At 43.2% G+C, this 21,105-nt stretch overlaps 2 protein-coding genes across 6 annotated transcripts in view; one reads left to right on the top strand and one right to left on the bottom strand.

Moving 5' to 3' along the window:
* Nucleotides 1-350: 350 nt before the first annotated feature.
* GstT3 (Glutathione S transferase T3) lies at nucleotides 351-2,551 on the top strand. Of its 2 annotated transcripts, none has more exons than XM_070209906.1 (4): nucleotides 351-463; nucleotides 1,564-1,719; nucleotides 1,791-2,213; nucleotides 2,276-2,551. In XM_070209906.1, the coding sequence occupies exons 1-4, from the start codon at nucleotides 376-378 to the stop codon at nucleotides 2,419-2,421; spliced, it is 813 nt and encodes a 270-aa protein (XP_070066007.1). In that variant the 5' UTR covers nucleotides 351-375; the 3' UTR covers nucleotides 2,422-2,551. The 2 variants fall into 2 exon arrangements, with proteins under 2 accessions (XP_070066007.1, XP_002055107.2); XM_002055071.4 differs by lacking the exon at nucleotides 351-463 and adding an exon at nucleotides 1,330-1,455.
* Nucleotides 2,552-2,887: 336 nt separating this feature from the next.
* Nucleotides 2,888-21,105, bottom strand: part of RhoGAP19D (Rho GTPase activating protein at 19D) — a 49,608-nt gene continuing 31,390 nt past the window's right edge. For 3 of the 4 annotated variants that reach the window (XM_002055072.4, XM_032439991.2, XM_070209891.1), the window contains exons 5-15: nucleotides 12,518-13,201; nucleotides 12,150-12,445; nucleotides 11,984-12,067; nucleotides 11,196-11,610; nucleotides 11,037-11,136; nucleotides 10,877-10,975; nucleotides 8,897-9,217; nucleotides 7,904-8,836; nucleotides 7,015-7,837; nucleotides 5,439-6,950; nucleotides 2,888-5,376 (exon numbers count right to left, since the gene is read on the bottom strand). In XM_002055072.4, the coding sequence (XP_002055108.1) occupies nucleotides 5,458-6,950; nucleotides 7,015-7,837; nucleotides 7,904-8,836; nucleotides 8,897-9,217; nucleotides 10,877-10,975; nucleotides 11,037-11,136; nucleotides 11,196-11,610; nucleotides 11,984-12,067; nucleotides 12,150-12,445; nucleotides 12,518-13,201 (5,248 nt within the window). In that variant the 3' untranslated portion in view covers nucleotides 2,888-5,376; nucleotides 5,439-5,457. The remainder of the gene's footprint in view (nucleotides 5,377-5,438; nucleotides 6,951-7,014; nucleotides 7,838-7,903; nucleotides 8,837-8,896; nucleotides 9,218-10,876; nucleotides 10,976-11,036; nucleotides 11,137-11,195; nucleotides 11,611-11,983; nucleotides 12,068-12,149; nucleotides 12,446-12,517; nucleotides 13,202-21,105) is intronic. The other variant, XM_032439992.2, reaches the window with a different exon arrangement.

Genomic DNA, 21,105 nt, shown 5'->3' with positions numbered 1-21,105 from the left:
TATACTAATCCATCAGTTGCTCCAGCGCCAAGCAATAATAAATTTCGAATCTGAGCACATACATACTCACATGCTGCTCATATAATCGAATGCAACTACTTCTAATACGATAAGCAGAAGGTTTATATTTAGTCATAATACAAAACATACGTAATCCAGCACGGGTTGCCAACGCCCAAGCCGTAACTGTTTTACGCGTTATCTTGCCTGGTAGCTCCCCATTTACCCACTTATGTAGTTGTATACTATATTCTTTTGTTATTGTTTATTTGTCTCAGATTCGCATTTCGTATCAATGGATCGCCGGGCATCGTGTATAAAAGTGTGCAGCTGCAATCGATACAAAGAGTTGCCAGTTCTTAGCTCATTCATAACATGTCGTCGGACTTAGCCAGTTTGCTAGGTCTCTGCAACAATGAGGATCCGCCAAATATTCCATTCCATAAAGGAAGTAGCGTTCAGAGTAAGTTATCTCACTTGAAGATTATTCAAATTTGATTAGTTGCCGTGAAAAAAAAAAGATTACGCATATAACCAATCCAGTTATGATAAAAAAAATCCGTATGGCATGACTGCCACTATCTTTCAAAACGTGGCCAAGGCACACTCCCAGATTGTGTGCTGGAAGGTATTTCAGATATTATTTATCAATGAAATTTAGTTAAAGAATTTTGAACCAAACAGAAAATAAATATAATTATATCAGCCTACATTCAATATTCATTTGAAAACATTTTCATTTATAAAGTTGTGCTCTTGAAGTTTCCAACTTATCGAAACTATTTGAAGAGTATCTAGAAACCATAATCTATTTCCTTTTTGAATATGTCCATTTAGGGATTTTGAGAAATCTACAACTAGGCACATACTATACCATATGTCCTGAGATAAGGCATATATTAAAGAGTTAATTTCTCAAAGTTTTTTTTTTTTAACTCCTAATTCGAGGAGTAAAAGAATAGCTTGATTCCAGATATACCGAAAGCTTAAAACAGATTGAAAAAGAAAAACCGACAATAAAAATCTTTGATTTGTACACAATTTGGCATAGCTTTGAGGGAAACTTAAAAGATATAAAGACCTATTCGATTTGCAGTAGCGAATGGGGGCGTAAAAAGCAAAGTTTAAAGCTTGAGCTAAAACCGTTATATGCCGACACATACACATACATAAGGCGAGCTTTAACAAAGTGCACAAGCCGTAAAATACTTTATGCTCAAAGAGCAAGAGAGATTATTGTTTAATTCGCACAGAGCTTGCAGCAAATATTTGTTTTTTTTTTTTTTTTAAGTGCTCATTCGCAAGCTTCGCGCACGCTCTCCGAGCAGAAGCTTTTGTGCTTTCGTTGAATGCGTGCTCGCGAGTGCTAACCAGTTGTCAGAGCTGCTCGTAGCTAATAGGTCGCTCTTGCTTTGCGTCTCGGTAGTTTGTTTGTTGTTGGATCTCCGATCAAAGGTGTGTAGCGTGTGAGGTGATCTTTGAACCGGCTGTGGGGCGGTGGGCTCAGCTGATCAGCTGTTGCCCGAAATTGTTGTTTATACTTATGACCAAATATATTTACAGTTGCAAAACGCAAGGTAACAAAGCTGGAAAGCAAGACGATGTCCTCTCCGCTGCGCTTCTATTACGATCTGATGTCGCAGCCGTCACGGGCGCTGCTCATCATCTTCCGGTTGAGTGGCATGCAGTTTGAGGATTGCATCGTGGCGCTGCGTAATGGTGGGTGCTCGCTTATACTTATCTATAAAATGGAATGCATTTCATTTATAATGGGACTTTGCACATGGCAGGCGAACATCTGACAGAAGAGTTCAAGCAGAATATTAATCGCTTCCAGCGCGTACCCTGCATTAATGACAACGGCTATAAGCTGGCGGAGAGCGTGGCCATTTTGCGTTACCTTAGCGCCAAGGGCAAGATACCGGAACAGCTGTATCCCAAGTATTTTGTAGATCAGGCGCGCGTCGATGAGTTCCTCGAATGGCAGCATATTACGCTGCGCGTCACTTGCGCCCTGTACTTTCGGACCATCTGGCTTGAGCCGCTGCTGACGGGACGTACACCCACAGAGGCGAAAATTGAGACGCTGCGCATGCACATGGAGCGTAATCTGGACATTATTGAGGAGGTGTGGCTGGCCAAGAGTGAGTTCCTCACCGGACCAGCGCTCACCGTTGCCGACATATTCGCAGCCTGCGAAATTGAACAGACACGTAAGTCAATTGTCTAATCTTATAAGTATAACTGGATTGCTCACTTCCAATCCTCAACATAGGCATGGCCGATTATGATGTGCGCATCAAGTATCCCAAGATTCGCGCCTGGCTGAAGCGCGTGCGGCACAGCTGCAATCCGCATTACGATGCCGCTCACTCGTTCGTGTACAAGATATCGGGCACGGGCCCACAAGCCAAGCTCTAAGGCATTCCATAAATCAGACGATGTAATACTTTCTGTAAATATCTGTGTACTTGCATGCCATACACATATTTATGTTAACACGTCAGAGATTAAGTATTTATAGATCTTAAATATATATTAAGTATTCCAATTCAGAAGGAAAACTTTTTTTGTGGGTCTTATAAAGCATAAAACAGAAAACATAAAGATCTTATTAAGCCGTGAATTTTAGTTCCTTGAGTTATTTCAAAAATTCTTGAAAATTCAAAGACTGAATTTCAATATATTTACACTACAAACTGAACTTTAATCAAACCTCTATTCCAAAATGTAGTCAACCTGAATCAAACAACATTCTTTAAAGAATAATTTGGTTCAAAATTAACAATATTTGAAGAAGACCCCATTTACCTAACCATATTAGATAAATGTCAATTTTGGGTAGAAATCAAATATTGCCTGCATTTTGTATAAAACAATTTGCAAATTGTAAATTAAATTTTTTATTATACAAATTTGGAATATAACAATATGTTTTTACATAAAAAAAAAAACAAGGTTTGTACCAAATCCTGGGCTTATGACGCGACCCTGAAGACAGGGTGTGGGTGGTGGGTTGGTGGTTGAACCATGAACCGAGCCAGCCAAATTTTGTTTTTGCAGCCCTGGTTAAAGCACAACATTAAGCGAATAAGAGGTTAGATATACATATATTCTTTCATTCAAATAATTGCAGATTAATTGTTATATCCCGATTTTAAGCTATATGAAAATTTCATACGTGATTAATTAGCTTTATAAGTACTCTTATGATTTTGTTTTTATTGTGTCGTCATTGTTGCTTTTATAATTTCACATTTATTTAAAAAAAAAATACAATTTTAAAAAATAACTACCTAAAACTAATAAAAAATATTAATAATATATAATATAATATATATAGCAACGTTACGCGCTTGGATTTCTAACATTTTGCAACAATTTTTTTTCTTCAGTTTTTGCGATAACAAAACATAATATATATAAATAAAGGTAGGGTTACAAAAAATATATATATGTTAATGTATTTATATATATATATATATATTTTTTTGTAAATTGTATGTTGATAAAAAATCAAAATTTAGAAATCAGTATCAAATCAAGTAAAATAAAAGATAAATGGTATATACAAAAAAAAAAAAAAAAAAAAAAAAAAAAAACTATACAATATGGATATATTTATGTAAATATGTAAATATTTAGATATATTTCTAAATATATACACATATGTGCTTGTATGTGTGCGTGTGTATATATAAAACTACATACAACTCTAGACTACATTCACTTAATTATTATATATGCATGTATATTTTTTTGCGTTGAATTCAACTTAAAATAATACAAAAAATATGTGTGTGTGTGTGTGTGTGTAAACGTGTTTATGTGTGTATGTGTGTCCATGTATGTGTGTGTGTATATATTTTAATTATAATGGATACTTGTATGCGTTTTGACCTAATACCAAACGTCTTCTACGATAACATTTTAATAATTCGGCATACATTAAAATGTATACGTAATGCTCTTTTATACTAATTGCTGAATTGTTGAAATATATGTATGTGTATATAATTTTAGTAATTTGTTTGTTTGTCATAAGGATTATATGAAAGAAATGTTTAAATTGTTGCGTATTCTGCCTATGTGCACCTGGTTTTTTTGTCGCCTGCCACTCACTAACGACTGCGTACTTCTGATGGCCAAACAGGCAGCTGCATTGAGCCCGGCTCAGTTAGGCCCATTGATGTTGGGCTTAACTAACTGTTAACATTTGACGAAGTATGGCCGACTCTTAAACTAATGACACGTGAGCACCAAACGCATATATATGTACACACATAAATATATAGCGTACATATAATGGCTGCCAATTGGCAATTGAGCACCGATGTGGCCAGCTGGACCCTCGGGCAGTGTTCCCTAAATCATGTCACTAACAATTTTTAAAGCAAAGCAATTAAGGCACCAAAAAGTGTTGCATCTACGCACTAGAAGCTACCCATAGGCATGGACAGGTACAGGTACAAACAATGAAAAAAAAAAAAAAAAACAAAAAAAAAATAAACAAACTACATGCATACAGTCGAAATACGTTGCAGATGCATACAAAGCGGCTGCCTGCCACAAGATGTTGCCAACTCTCTCTCTCTCTCTCTCCTCTATCACTCTTACTCTCTCTTTCACTTTCACTTTCACTTACTCTCTGTCTCTATCTCTTTTAAATTGTGTGTCTGCTCTAGGCAGGCGACATTGTTTGGATTACGTGTAAATATATGTAAATATATATGTATGTACTATGTATTTTTATATATGGCTATCAAATGTTTGCCAAGTTAAGCTTAACATATCCGTGCATATACGCACATATGTATGAGTGTATAAATATGTTTGTATATATGTGTGTATATGTCTCTCTGTGGGTGTGTTGTGTGTGCCTGTGTATGATTATTTTACAAATATATGTATGCATGTATATGGTTTAAGCATATTCCGTACTGTTTGTATACGTTTTACAAAATAGTTTTGTATTCATATAAATATATATATATACATATATATATAAATATATATCTTTCTCTGTAGGACGCGCTGTCCCTATCGTTACTTTTGCTTTTCCATTGTTCCCTCGATGTGTATGTGTGTGTGTGTGTGTGTGTGTGTGTGTGTCTGTGTATGTGTGTCGCGTGAGTTTGGGGCTAGGTATGTTTTCGATGGGTTGTGTGTGTGTCTCTTTGTTTGTTTGTGTATGCTTCAGCCACAATTTCCTTTAAAATACTTTCGCATGTGTTTTATATACTTCGCTTTTAATACTAATGTTTTCCAGTATATGCTCTCACACTTTCGTGCTGCCTCCTTCTCTCGTTCTCTCGCTCTCTCCCTCTCTCTTTCTCTCTCTCTCTGCTTCTCTCTGAGCTTTTCATTTCATTTTAGCTGGAAGCGAGACACAAATTAGCTTGAAATTAGCTCGAAATTTAACCCATTAGGAGACGCACCTGCTCCACTTCTGCCCATCTAGAAGCGCGCTCTGTTCATATTCTTGATGCGTATGCCGACTTCCAAGACTTGGTCACCGCCGGCAGCGCCGCCGCCACTGCTGCTGTGGCTTGAGGAGCTGCTGCTGCTGCTGTTGCTGCCGCTGACACCGCCGCCGCCGCCACCGCCGCTGGCAGAGCTGTTGCCATTGCTGCCATCGCTTAGCGGCGAATTGTTGTTGTTGTTGTTGTTGTTGTTATTGTTGCCCGAACTGGAACCGGAGACGACAACAGGCAACGCAACATTCGCCTCGGCATTGACACCACTCACACTGGCACTTGCACTGGCCGCAGTTGCGCCCAGTCTACGCAACACTGTGGTGGTTGTTGTTGTTGTCGTTGTTGTCTCAGCAGCTGCACCAGCATTGCTCCCGCCGGCGGCGCTGCCCAACTTCAAAAGCTGCTGCTTATGATGCCGATTGTGATGGTTGTAATTGATAGCGGTCAGATCATGACCGGCGGTGCCATTGCCACAGCCACCAGCGTTATTGGCGGCATAATCGTGCGGGCCGCCCACCGTGTGCCGGCGCTTGATTGAGCGATTCTGTTTGTTTTGTATCTGCCGCTTCTTGGTCAGATTCATGTCAGTCTTTTCGTCCTTGGTGAGCGCAGCAGCGGCATGGGCCCACGCCAATGACGACGATGTCGGCGAGCAACAGGTGGCGGCGGCAGCAGCAGCGGCAGCAGCAGCAGCAGCTGCCGAATTGCTCGAATTGCTGCTGCTCATGTGTCGCGTCGAGTAGTTGCGACAGTTGAAGCTGGCGCTGCGAAAGAGCCGATGATCGCGCCGCTTCTTATTGTAGCGTTCAAGAAAAAACGATGGCGAGGGTGTGGCCATTAGGAGCTTCTCCTTCGGATCACTGGTGGTGGAGCCCTCCGAGTCATCTTCGGAGCCGGCGCCACCAATGCCCCGTTCGTAGGCCAGCGAGCTGCTGAACCTCAGATTCTTGCTTCCGTACGAGTTGCGCTGCATCGTGTTGGCCGTCTGGGAGCTGGGCGTGCCAGCCAGCGGTGTTGAGGCGCTGCTTGAGCCGGTGCCAGCTGTGGGCGTGGCAGCGCCACTGGCCGGCGCCGTTGCGCTGCCCTGGTGTATGGGCACCGTGGCCGAGTGCTGCAGCTTGTGCGCCGCCTTGAGCAAACTAGCCGGCAGCGGAGCCACCGTTGGCTTCATCAGCAGCTGCAGCTGCTGCTTGTCCTCTTTGGCCTCGCCAATGCTATTGGTGGCCGTGCAGGAACGGCTCAAGAGCAACGAGTGTGGTGCGTCCAGTGGGCAAAAGTTGTGGAACAGTCGCTCCGGCGACTCGTCCGCATAGGGAATGTTCTCGGAGTGCAAGTGCAACGGCTGACCAAGTGTGTGCCGGCGATTTTTGGGAAACTCGGGCGAACCGTTCTCATCGTTCGATTCGGAGCCGCTGCGCAAATTGCGCAGCTTGCTGTCCAGCGTGTCCGTGATGGTCGTCAGCGACATGGAGCCTGCCCACAGACAGTGGATAATTAGTGGTGGGCCTTACAGGGTATTTCAAGTGCTTGCACTTACCCGTATCGCTTAGACGGCTACTCGAATCATCGTCGGTGAGCAGTATGGAAATGTCAACGCTGCTCCGCTGCTGCTCATGCTTGCCAACGCTGCCAGCTGAATCAACGCTGGCCGAGTCCTTCTCATCCAGGCTGGCCTTGCGTGCCTGGGCGCTCCGCGAACTAGAGCTGGAGAGGAAGCCACCAGTGCCGCGCTTTTTGGTGCTCGCCGCGGCCGCCTTAGCTGTACTCGACGAGGAGGATGTCGTAAAGGAAGATGAGCCCCCGCCGCCAATGGCCGAGCTGAGCAGCTTACTAGTGGTGCTGGTCTTGCTGCTATGCAGCGTCGAGCTGCTGCTGGTGCTGGTCGTGCTGCTCGCTGACACCTTGGCGTAGTCCAGCGACTGAAAGTGAACAGCGGGCAGGATTAGGCCAAAATCGCAAATGCTCTGCACAGACTTGCGCTGCATTCGTCTTTGGTTGGTGGTGCGGATGGTGGTTGTGGTATTGGTTGTTTTGGTTGTATTGGTGGTGTTGTCGGTAGTTGTGGTGCAGTGGGAATTGTGCTGGGCTTGACTACTGCCGCTTACCAGAACACTCTCGCCGGAGTACGTGTCCGAGCTGACGGCGCTGCGTTTGCCATGGGTGCGTCTTCGCAGCTGCGGAATGAAACGCGAGGAGCGTGTCTCCCGTTCCGTGATGCGCTCAATCTTGGACAGGTTGTGCAGCAGCATGCTCGTTTGGTCCTCTTGCGTCTGCTGTGGCTGGGCCGGACTTGGCGCGGCCGCGCCGCCGGTCAGATCAGCCAGATCCGGCAGACTGCCGCCCTCGAAGAAGAACTCGTACTGTGAACAGATTAAAGATAGCGATGGATAAAAGCGTCAACCTAATCGCTGCTGTTGTGGACCCACCTGTGTGACGAGCAACTCGACAATGCGACACTGATGCTTCATATCCTTGACGGCCGTTTCCAGGGTATCGTTGGGTGTGCGTATTATAGATGGCCCAAAGATAATTGCTAGGTTCTTGGGTTCCATGCGATTCACCTCGCAGTTGTCGCTGACGCGGCACAGATGCCTGATCAGATGCTTCATTGTCTCGTACGGATGACGCGGCAGGGACTCGACAATGTCCTTTAGCAGCACAATGCGCTCCATGCCCGTCTTCTTGTCCGCCTCAATGAAATTTATGTAAAAGCTGGCCGGCATCAGTGCATCCGGCAGGCTGCGTATAAAAAGCTTAAGCAGGCTGCTAACGACATTGACATCCTCCCATCGGACATCGGTGGCGCAGCTGTCGAACGAAAATTCTTTCGTGTTGACAAGCTCGGACAGCTCCGAGATGGCCGCCTTGTTGCCGGGTATGCGATAAATACCGACCACGCCCAAACCTTTGGTCTCCACAATATTGGTGCAGATCTCCACCAGATGCGGTACATAGGCGTTACTTTTGGACATGGGACATGCGCGCAAAGGCTGACCAATGGAGCCGCCTGTTCTGCTGCCACAGCCCGAGGGTGAGGCCAAATCAGCATGGGCAACCCCGCCGCCACTGCCACCTCCACGACGAAATAGTAAATCTTTCCAGTTCTTTGACTTGGGCGAGCCGAGATCTTTTTCGGGCACATTCTTGTGGGAGGAGGGCTTGCGCAGCTTCATCACGGGCGATATCGCATCATTGGTGGTGGCAGCTGCAGCTATGGAAGCCACAGCGGTACCCTCCACCAAAGCACCGCCCGAATGCGAGCTCACCGGCGAGCTATCTGCGCCAGCGACATCATCCAGGTAGCTGGAGGTGGCGGCTGTTTTTTGTGGCTCCGCCAGCTGTTTGCCTGCAGGCTGCTCCTGGAAAATAAAATCGAGGCTTGAAGGATTGGCCAATTCGGGTTTTCCAGTACCACTTACAACGTCATCATAGTTCAAGCTATCCTTCCACTGCAGCAGCCCAAAGAGGCGCTTCATCTCGTTGCTGCTCTTGGTCTTGAATAGAATTTCGGTGTAGGGACCGCAGGACGGAGCCGATGATGCCGGTGTTTGTGGCTCGGCGGCGCTGCTGCTGCCCGACGAAGTCAGCTTATCGTGCGCATCATCCAAATTGAGCTCGTTGCCCAATGTAGCCAAATGGGCGACGCTGGCGCTCGGCTTCGACTGCATGCGTATCAAGTACTTCTTTTTGTCCAGTGACTCGTCGAAGAATTTAAAATTTCTAATATCAAGCTCTATCACCTGCCAAATGGAATATGTATTCAATGGGTATTTTTCAGGCAAGGAATAGACGCAATTCAAGTTTAGCTGCGTGAATGATTGGACAATGAATATATTCTTCGATATTCAGGCAGCGCAAAAGCAGGCTCCATGTGCCTGCTATAAAAACTGGTTAGGCAAAGCCATGTCTCCAGCCGCTGAAGATGCTAACAATATCTTTAATTTTGGCTTGGATACCGGGGATCGCTCAGCTTTCCACTACGCCTTAGGAAATTCCTCTGTATCGGGGCAATAGAAACCGAAAGTTTGGCCACCCGGATATCTTTGGAATGCCGGCGATTGAATACCTTACGTTTAAGTTGGAAAAAAATTAAGAAGCTTTATTGCCTCTGGTTGAAAATTCCCGGAAGTCACAGCCAAGGCCAAGGTTGAAAACGATCCTTGACGAAAAGTGCAGCGCTTCGGCAGCCACCATTTTTCGTTGGTTTCGTTGGAATCGCAAGCCGAAGCAGCAACAAGATATTTGTTTCGTTCATTGTTATGTGCGTTGCCCCTCTTCCCTACACACACACACACACACACACACACACACACACACACACACACACACACACACACACACACACACACACACACACACACACACACACACACAAGCGAAAAGCAAAGTTCAGGCCAGGTAACTTCGACGGCCCGCGCGACTGCAGTCAGTGTTGCCCATGCAGCTATTTTCCAGCTGACTTTGGCTATTTTCACTATTGGCTATTTATTTCTATTATTATTATTATTATTATTATTATTATTATTATTTCTATTATTATTATTATTATTTCAATTATTATTATTATTATTTCCATTTTTATTATTATTATTATTGTTTTTGTATCTGTTTTCATTCCTTTTCACATTCTTTGTTTATATTTTTTATTTTTTTATTATTTATAGTCCCGTTTTGCATCCAATGCAAGTTAACTTTAAATGCAAAATCGGATGAGTAGTTCGTTATTTTGTAGAAAAGTTATTTTAGCTATGTTTTTTAGCCACTTTTTTTATAGTTCAACTGTTTTCAGTTACTTTTAAGATCGAATTTAGCTATCATTTGCAACAATCGAAGCAGACATATGCAAACATTGATCGGAAACCATATAATATGGAAATATTAGAGCGATTTGACACATCCAGGGTAAATATGTTATGAAAGGAATTTAAAGCTCAAAATAGTTTGAAAAACAGAAATGTTTTCCATACAAAAACTTGTTTTTCGGTCGACTTTTCCGACAGGGGTAAATGATATAGTAGTCCGATAGAGTTTGCTCAAGATATCTTGAAAAATAATAATCGACAACTAATGTTAGTCGATCGTTTTGATGTCAGCTACTCTATGATATTGTGGACCTAAGCTGCCGACTCTATTTGCTGTTGGTAGCTTAAAAACCGAGAGACTAATTTGCAAGAAGTCGCAACATGTGCAACATCCAATATGCAATATCCTCTTAAAGGAGAGGAGGAATCTATTTTAGCTAAGGAATCAAATATTTAATAATAAATAAGGAAATATCAAAACATGTTTCCCTATGATGTCAGGCAGACCCAAAAAACAAGTTATGACGCAGTGCAAGAAGCTCTTAAAATTAAATTGGACACTACACATTAATTGCTACTTGAAAGGGCGGCACTTACATTATGCTCCGACTTGGCATGGCGTCCAGAGTAGATGCGTAGGAAATCTCCTTTGATTTCCAATTTAACCTGACGCCACGAACGGTACTCGGACATGCGCTGTGGAATAGAATTGTGTGGCTTAGTTAAGGATCATTTATTTGGGCAATTGGCTGCTTACCTTGCCATTGATGCACGAGGATTTGATCTCGATCTCCGTCTCAAAGGCCTCCAGCTCGTTGGGCACATACTTGCCATTCAGCTCGGCATCAATATGGATGCTAGGTGAAAATGGTGTCAATTAGAATATGATGTGGATATTGGCTTGTTTGTTATTCACCTGCTGCGCATATCGCTGTTGATGGAGGCACGCCGGTTGCCATGATGTGCGGACAGGCGCACATCCTCCAGGCCGTTGGGCGTTTCGATAAACTCGTGACCACCGCCGGTGCCAGCGATTACATCGTACGTGGGGTCTGGATGCTCCTCCACCAGTGCTTTGGTCTTGTGTGGCTCGACAGCGGCCGCCGCAGCAGCCGCAGCGGCTGCGGCCGCAACGACAGAAGCTGCGGCAGTTGTACTGGCTGCAGCTCCATCCGCCGGCGGCTCTGCATGATACTCCGTCTCATTGTTGGTGGCACGCAAATACGAGATGCGTCGCACCGGCTTACCCTCGTCAAAGGAGCTCGAGGAAAGCGGCTTATAGCGACGCACCACGTTGCCCGGCGCGGACGCGGCCTCCACAATGGCAGCGGCTGTAAAAAGTGAATTCGATTTTCTTGAAAAAAGCACAAGGGACTCTAAAGCACGCGAAAAGGTATGCTAACTAAGTAGCTTATTAGTGTATACTTTGCATTATCTGGGAAAAATAAACAAGCGTGCCCCACTAGCAAATGCCCTGAGCCGAGTGCCACTTATTCAAGCTTCCTTCTACACACTTTTGCATACACACACAATAACACACACATTCACACGGACGAGCGCACGCCGGAAGTACCCTAGAAACTTTCAAATGTTCAAGCGACTCACTTAAACGTAATTCACTCATATGTAAATTGTGGCTATCACTTTAAGTTGGAAAAGATCACTGATCATCTCAGCAAAACAGCATCAAGAAGAGCCACTTACCGCTACTCTCAGCAATGTCCGCCAAGGTGGCTACCGTGTGCGAGGAACTGGCGGCCTGCTGGTGCTCCGGAACGTTGCTGAATTCTGAAATTGGCCACAGAAAAGTGTTGTTGCAGTCAGGATTAGGTGATTTGAGCAAGTGTTTGGGCTAGGACTGAATACTTACTGCTAGTCGGCACCGACTCAAAGGTTGCATTTGCAAGTGTTGCTTTATGTAACTCCATCCGGCTGGTTGACTGTCCGTCTACTGTGCTGCTACTGCTGGTGGCGATGTTGCTCTGTTGATACTTGGATTGCATCTGATGCAAAGGATGCTGCTGGAGTGACTCGTAAAGAACGCTCTGCTTCTTCGCCAACGCAACCGAGGCGCTGCTCGATTCGGAGGCGGCGCTTGTATTGATTGACAACGGCTTGAACGGATCAAAACCCTTCGACATATGAGAGACAAGTTTACTTTCAAATCTATTAGAGAGAATAAGAGAGATTAACAAAACAATCTCAGCCAATTAGGTCATGCGGCTTGGATCCACTTACACCTTGTTGGTAACACCCGTCTCCTGCAGCGTCTCAAAATAGTCTAGCTCCTTAGCGTACTTGCCATTATTGCTGCCCACGCCGACAGCCACCTGTCGCTGCTGCAGCGGCATTGCACCTATGGAACGCGGCGCCAGCTTGCTGCTCGCGTAGCTGTTGTACATGTCGTAGCCAAGAACAACCTGCTGCTGCTGCTGCTGTTGCTGCTGATGGTGTAGGTGGTGGTGGTGGTGCAGTAGTTGTTGTTGTTGCTGCTGCTGTTGTTGCTGTTTGTGTAGAACTTGGTGGCGCACGCGCTGTGCAACAGCTCCGCCTCCTGGCGGCGTGTGCGATGGGAAAAAGTGCTGTGCCGGTTGTTGTTGCTGCTGCTGCTGCTTCTGTGGCGACGACTGCGATGCGTTGCCGTTGGATGCGGAGGCGGATAGCACACCGGAGGGTAGCGGCGATTTGAGGAACTCCTCCTTCTGCTTGATGGACTCGCGCAGTCGTATCATCAGGTCGCTGTTCTCACCGCCGCTGCCACTGCCACTGCCGCTGCCGCTGCCGCTGCTGCTGCCGACGCCGCTTGCATTTACCGCGTACAATGCTTGGCTTATGGCCCCTACCGATTTGGTTTGGCGGCCGGTGGGCGTGGTTGGTTGTGTTGTGCTTGCTAATACTGTTAGATTTGGCGGTTGATTGGCACTGCAAACAGAAAAGAACAACAAATCAGTTACAATTATTATTATTATAGAGGAACAAACACTAAAGACAAAGACAACCACATTGTTGGCCACGCAAGAAATCTGATCCTTAGGGGCTGCAGTTAACTAAGGGGCTGCTAACATTGCGTAAGCGATTAATTGGCTCCACTTCAAAGAATCCATTACTTGTGAATTATATTTTTAGATTCACATTCACCCACATTCGATTTATGTCACCGTTTTATTTTCCGGGAAATACTTAAAGCGCCTGAGATATATATATGATTTAGTAGCGTATCTATAATCTAAATATCTTTGTCAATTCTGTTCATATTCCTTAATTTATAACACATTGATGGCAATCACAATCTCACAATATATATACATCGATGTCTCTATATATATAAAACTTTTTCTTTAGAGCTAGGAGTATGAAGGATAAACTGTATGTAAATGCTCACAAAGCAGTGGTCTATGGCTAATTCCACCCGCTAGTGTGGAAAATGAGTGGAAAGTGGTTGAGTGCAACATACGATCGGTGTCAAACTCATCAATTTTAAGTTCATTTAAGACGTGAAGTTCAAGGTGAGACGGGTAGAAAAAAAACATGCCATGGTCGGAATAAAGCTGAAAAAGTCTAGACTTTAAAGCAACAAGCTAGGTTTTTTTTTTTTTTCAAGAACCTAATATTGTTACCAGCTTCTTTTATAGTCTGTTCACGTGGGTAATAGAACATTTAGCAGTTGTATCATTAGAAGTTAACATTTTGTTTACATCAATTGGCAAACAGATCTGGATACTAAGGGCCAAGTTACCTGAAGATTTTGAAATATCAATTCAATATGTATACATGTGTGTGTGCGTAAGGTAACAACACCTGATGGCCATACGAAATAAAGTCGTTGGAGCTGAGGGTTTTTGGCGCGTGCCGTTAGCGTTAAAGTCGACGTCAAAGGTAACGCGAACGTCAACGTCAATGTTTGCCTCTGCTGCGGCATGTGGACTGGGTTCGCTTGGACGTTGTCAGCTGTTTGGATACGCTGGTCACGGCAAAGACGACGACGACAACGACATCGCCGTTGCCAAATACGAGTAAGCTGCGCAATTTGCGTAAACAGCGAGGGTGGCACGCCCCACGCTGTCCCACTCTGCGGCCCGCAAGGCCCGCCGCCACCCAGCCACTGATTGCGATGACTGTTTGGATTGTGAATGTGTTATTTATTGTTGTTTGTTTATTAACGAATGTATTTGTTTAAGAATTTTGTGCTGCCGTGCGCGAGCATTCAGACTGCAACGGATCAGATAGAGATCTTTCAGTCGTCGCCTCGGACCACAGGTGCGCTAGGCCATGTCCAATAATAGCAGCAACAACAAAAAGTTACGCTGCTCTAGTCGTCAGTGCCCGACGAGTAGATACCCTGAACACACATAAACTCACACAGACACACACAACGGCTGCACTTCTTTTCCTCTTAGCCATGCCCCACAAATGCGTTCATGATTTACCTTGGATTTCACAGTCCGATCTTTATAAGTGTGCATATACCAAAGACTGCACCCTTAAACAAGTGGAAAGTGACCCAAAAAGGGATATAATTTTGATTTGTATATACCTTAAGACCTCTTCAAATTTGATTCTTATCGAGAAAATAATAACTACAGGAGTAGGTTATTAATAGCTATAATTTAAGGCCCCCTGAAGCCTCTTTTGTAGTTATCCATATCAATACAGCTCGTCGTCCTGATCAAGTTATTAAGTATATGCTTTGAGGGGCTGATGTTGCCAGTTTCTGCCTGTCACATGCATGTGCACATAATCGTTATGCCCTTTTTGCTCACTCTCAATAGTTTCGGGGCATAACAATAATAACAACAACTAGGCAACAGTTGTCTGCAAAATGCGAACTGAAAACTTTCAGCTGCCGCAGGGGCTGGCAGTCGGGTTGAGAACAGAGCAGAGAACATTATGTTCATAGGTTTGGGGCAGCACGAGCGTTAATGCATGACAAGAATGAACTCGACGCTCGTTTTAACAATGCAGCCCGTCCGCCCGACAGTGGCAGGCAGGCAGCCGGGCAGCCGTGTAGCCGGACAGCCGGGCTGTCGGGCAGGCAGCTTCTGGGCTGTCAGGTAGTCTAATGGCCATGACCGTGACATGACCAACTGCACACGTGGCAGTGCTGGGGCTTAATGCAATTGCAGTCTTGCGCGTGTGTGCATGTGTCTCTGTGTGTGGGTGTGTTCCATTTGCAGTTGCAACCACAGCGACCTGAACGCACTCAACACTTGATTGAATTAGATGGTAGCAGCAGCAGAAGCATCGATGCTGTCGAGGTCTTTGAAATAACTCAATTTGTTGTGACAGGATGCGCAGGATAACCGAGCACTTCCTGTCTGCCCGCTGGCAATAACAATAACAACAACAACAACAACAACAACAATAAAGAGTTTGATGCGAGAGTGGCCAGCGATACCAATTGATTTAGCGCACTTTATGCAAACATTTTGCCATCGAACTTTTCCTGAAATAGTATCTGTAACAGCTCTTTCACAGCTCCTGACCTTGGCCATTGGCTAAACCTTCAGAAAATTCAATTAATACCTTCCCGCCGGCCGCCGCAAAGGCGTACAACAGTTCAGGTTTACTGCCGTTAAGTGCCTTTTAATGAAAAGTTCCTGGTTGCGTATAAATTGGTGTGAGAATAAATTGATTTATGGCCGCCGGACGTCGGCAGGAATTAGATACTTTCGCTATGCCAACATTGCAGAGGGTTTGCATAGCTGCTCTGAGCTAAAAGGTAAATAAAAATACTTTCAGATCCACCCAGAATCGGTATCAATAACAAGAAACTACACTTAAGCTGAATTGTTTGAGCTAACAAGCCGGATAGCGGGCACAAGGTTGCCCATTTACAAAGAAGCTGCCAATTAAACATTATACTATATTTATACTAACAAGAAATACCAAACGTTAGAAATATTTATCGCAATAAATGTTATTTTTGGAATATCTTAATAATACTCATAAACTTAAAGTATCTACATAAATCGGATGTGACACGGTTATCTTTTCCAACCCAATTCAAAACCAAACCTCCTTTAAAAAAAAAAAAAACAGAAGCGGAGGTCGCCGGTTCGAAGCCAGTTGCGAATATCAATTTTTACAAGTGTTTGTTTAATTTTCTCTTAATTACAAGTTAAAATGTCAACAAAAAGTACTCTTTTTCCTTGTATGTAATAAATAGACTATAGCATTGCGCCTAAACTATAGAACCCCGCCTATAAAGCAACCAGAGAGTGTGGCCTATGCATACATTTTTAAGACTTTATATTATTATGGCAAATAAATTGATGTGCTTAATCCTAATTAATCCAAAATAAGAATCATAGTTTCAAAAAGTAAATAGTTTATCACGAAAACGCAAAAGAAAAAAATTGCATATTATAAAACTATATATTCGACTGATTGTTCCTATAAAAGCAATAAACGGAGAAAGTATCTTTTCAAGGAGTGTAAATTGAATCTACTTTCTACTTAAATATTTCATATCTGCACAAGTTAAGCGTGAAATATTGACATTGGAGATCATATATTAATCATAAGATATGGCATGTCGTATCAGCACGAAAACCCTAAATAATGTTACCAAAACAAGCCAAAGAATCAACATCCTTAGAAAGGTTTATTTCCGGCCGTTTGTTTTTTTTTGCCAAGTCTTATGAAATATTAGTCTGATGTGATATGTTTGTGCAGATTTATTAGGAGAATAGTTGAGCTTGTCATTGCTAAGAGTTTTTAAGATACTTTTGATAATGCGTTGAACTGATTTATGGCATACGGACAACGACAGCAATTAGATACTATCGCTTTGAAAAAGGTGTTTGCATCGTTATTCCGAGCCAAGTTTCTTTAAGATACTTACAAAACAGAAAAACAAAAAATTTTTCATGCCAAAGCTAATGAACGACTATTTCTATAAGACCCTAATAATAATGTTATCTGATTTTGATTTTGCCTATGTGTGAGGACCAAGCTTCAAAGCTTGGAGCTTAGTCTGGCCAACTTTGATACAGCTTACACCTGTAGTAGGCCGAATTCGTTTGCATTAACAGACCCGACTCGAACAAGTATATATGTTTATAGTTAATCGGATTACACTTGTAATGATAAAATTCGAATACCCTATACAAGGCAGATGACAAGTTGCTGAATGTGAGCTGAAATCAGTTTCCATGACCATGAAAATGAGGAGCAGAAGCAACAGATTGATTGCAAATATGCAAACGCTACTCCGTTTCGAGCTATGTACTTAGTATATAGAATTAGATATGGCATAGTCTAGTATATACTAGTATCTAATAACTAAGTATTGTTATCTTTGCATAAGCTTCGTTGACAAGGGTACAAATATAAATGCATAGATCCATTAACACAAGTGATTCGACACGCCGCGCGAATCGCGACTCTCTATTCAGCTGATTTCTTGTTGTTGTTGTTGTTGTTGTTGTTGTTGTTATTGTTGCTGCTGCTTATCAGTAAAGAGTCAGCGACAGAAATGAGCTGTATCTATCAGGCACAGATATACACATGCACACAACATTACAAAACTGTGCATGTGTGTGCGTGTGTGGAATTTCGCGCTTTATTGTCTGCTTGTTGTGCATGCACTAACTGTTCATTGTTGTTATTGTTATTGTTGTTGTTGTCGACTATTGTCTGATTTGCGTATTGCCAACTCTTTTGCCTTTTTGCAATTAACAAGTCATAAATAAAAATGTTGACATATTTGATAAGCCACAAAACTACAGGCCGAAACCTGTCAACAAAAACAGTTCACAGTATGGCCCGCCCCCAAATGGTTAACAGTGCCTGACCACCCGTTCCACCCGTTGCTCCCCCCTTTCCAACATATGCCGTTCTTTCGCACTCTCTCTTGCGCCCACTCTTTAGTCTCCCGCTGTACCACACACCCCCCCTCCCCCCCCTCGCTTTCTATCTATACCTTTGCTCGGCGCAATTCGCATTGCATTTATTGTTGGTTTTTTGGTATCGATTTCGCCGCTGGTGGCGACGGCGCCCAGCGGTGTCGATAGCGACAATGGCGACACCCATTGGCGTCGACGTCGACGTCGACGTCGACGACGGCAGCGCTGCCGTTCGTGTCATTGTTTGGGCAACACATACGCAACGGAAACGAAATACAAAACGCAAAATGGCATTCAAAAGAAATGTAAAAAATTAAACGAAAAAAAAAAAAAATTTGGAAAAAAAAAAACAAACAAATAACCGCCGAGAAATTGAGACAAGCGCGCATTGTTGTTTCTCTTGCTGCTGTTGTTGTTGGAAAAATCTTAGCACAACATTTGCTCATGAGTAGCTGTTGCTTTGAGTCGTCGTGGTTGTTTTTGTTGTTGTGGCTTTTGTTGCTGTTGTGCTTAGCTCAAAATTGATTGAAAACACTTGAACTTTATGATCCAATAAATACATAGACTTCAAGGCCTCTGCAATTATTTAAAAAAAAAAAAGAAAAAAATTTCCAAATGACCCCACCCACCACCCAACCCCCAACCGCAAGCCGGCACGACTCGTTCCATGTTATCAACAAAAGCAATTACAATTCGTACCCGATGATATCGATAAGTGAGTTTCGAACTCGAATTCGAAGCATAAATTTAAATGCACACACACACACACACGCTCACACTTCGAAACTCACTGGGCTCAAGCTTTATTATATTATGTTGTGATGCGAAATCTACGCGCTCCACTCACTCGCCATCGGCAACTAAACTAAAATACAACCCAAAGTCCATGCGACTAAACTGAAATATATATAAAAAAAAAAAGAAAAAAAAAAAAAAATTCACTTTGTATGCATGTATGAAATTCATATTAAGCTCGCGACAGCAGCAGCAGCAACAGCAGCAGCAGCAACAGCGGCAGCGGCAACGAGACAGGCTGGGCTAATTGAAAAGAGCCCCCAGCTATTGAGTGGGCAACCGTCGAACAACCTACCGTCAAGCCACCGACGACCCATCGACCCACCCAACCACCGAACGACCACAGAACTGAACGCTCTTTCTTTTATTTTATAAGCAATTGTGCCACGCGCATAGCGCAAAAATATTTCATTGTACACATAACAACAAAACACACTGTAAATGGATGCGAAGCAATGGGAGACGATGGTTATGGAATATACATATACATCTATGTATACACATATGTATATGTATTTTGCCCCAATACAAGTAGTTGGATTTGCTGTATACGCAACACGAAACTAGCTGATTCGATTGTGAACTAAATCAAAGTGAGCAACAGGAGCTGGGATATTTGAGCAGGGGGGGGGGGGGGGGGGGGGAGGGGGATGACACAGTTGGGATTTGGTCGAACACGCGTCGATATCGCCCCATAACACCCACATCTGGCTGACCAGATATTCGCATGCCACACTCCCCGCCTTTCGCGGGAACGCAACTCCACTGTTTGGGTGTCAGTGTCAGTGTCAGCGAATGTCCGTTCACAACATTGAATGTGCACAGTGTCCAAAAGGCGATCGACTTTGGCTGAATTCAAGGCCAAGGCTGTGCTTGGGCACGACAATATAGAAAAGCATTTATGGTTGGCATATCAAAAAATTAACAACAAGTTGGGATTATAGCTTGTAATCGATCCAATAGATCTTCTTTTAGATATTAGATATTAGGATTCAATTTTGTAGTCTCTGATTTATGCCAGAAAAATCCTGTTATTTAATATTTAAATATCACTTTGCACGGGAATAGTTATAAGAAAATTGGGAAAATCAGAAATTGGCACATACAAAGATAAACGAAATCGTAATAAAAAGAAAAATCGGATAAAGTATTGGCATATTAAAAGATAAACAAAATGTTAAGATAATATTTCATCACATTTAGTCTTTCAAGAATATTATTTTAATTTGTGCGACAAATTTAAAAAGGAAGCTCAAAATATCTTCTATTCCATGCATACTTAAGAAACAAGATACTTTTTTCTATATAGCATATAGCATAGCACTGATAATAGCAATCTGTACCACGGTTCCTGCATTATGTGTGGGTGGGGCGTGTGTATTCCATTTTCACCATCAAGGTCGCAATCATCTATCAATCATGTTAGTCAAATTCGAATGCACGCAAAGTTAAGCCCAATAGGATGAAAGGTCAAGCAGTATTAAGTCCAGTACTGTGTATTAAGGCAGCAAACCGATTTGAAGCCGATGCTCAAAATATTTATTCACCATGAACGAAATTTGATGAAACAAAGTTTTGGGTTCACAGATTAGTAAAATCAGAGCCGAACATTGAGGCCTGTTTCGTTTGATCCGTAAACCGAGCTATAGAGAACGTTTATCTACATATCATTCTATCTCTTTTGCAATACATATTTATCTTAAGATACATCTGCGCCAGCTAGTGTATCTGTAGCTATGTAGAAGATGATTACGGACTTGTGATCTGCCTGAGAGCCAACACATAATACAATAACAGGCCTTGCATTGGCTCAAGTAGCCAATATAATAATTTATATATAAGTTGTATATATACATATGTATATCATGCTCATCTTCATTCCCATGGTGACCATTATCTCAAGCCCTCAGACTTGGATAAGTCTCAATCTTAATCTCAAGCTCATCTTCAGTTGCCATCTAGTACACATCTCAATCTCAATTTCAATCTCTGTCGCAATAGGTGGGGCGATTCGCCAGCTTTGAGTGCTCAGCTGTGGGCGTGGCCAGTTGCACAACACACACGGGCGGGATCCCTGCGGACATGCGAGGAGGCGTCCAGCTCATGGTTGCACAGGGCGGGCGAATGAATTGAATTGTCATTCAATGCGGTTGAATTTCATTTTCATTTTTATTTTTATATTTT

The sequence above is a fragment of the Drosophila virilis genome, chromosome X (assembly GCF_030788295.1).
Source record: "Drosophila virilis strain 15010-1051.87 chromosome X, Dvir_AGI_RSII-ME, whole genome shotgun sequence".
Classification (NCBI taxonomy): domain Eukaryota; kingdom Metazoa; phylum Arthropoda; class Insecta; order Diptera; family Drosophilidae; genus Drosophila; species Drosophila virilis.
Note: the sequence above shows the minus strand (reverse complement) of the source record. Positions and strands in the feature narration are given on the sequence as shown.

Bases quoted from the DNA above. Each gene is read 5' to 3' on its own strand.
- GstT3 (XM_070209906.1), top strand. From the start codon at position 376: ATGTCGTCGGACTTAGCCAGTTTGCTAGGTCTCTGCAACAATGAGGAT. The intron at 464-1,563 runs GTAAGTTATCTC...ATATATTTACAG, and splicing joins TAAAGGAAGTAGCGTTCAGA to TTGCAAAACGCAAGGTAACA. The intron at 2,214-2,275 runs GTAAGTCAATTG...TCCTCAACATAG, and splicing joins CTGCGAAATTGAACAGACAC to GCATGGCCGATTATGATGTG.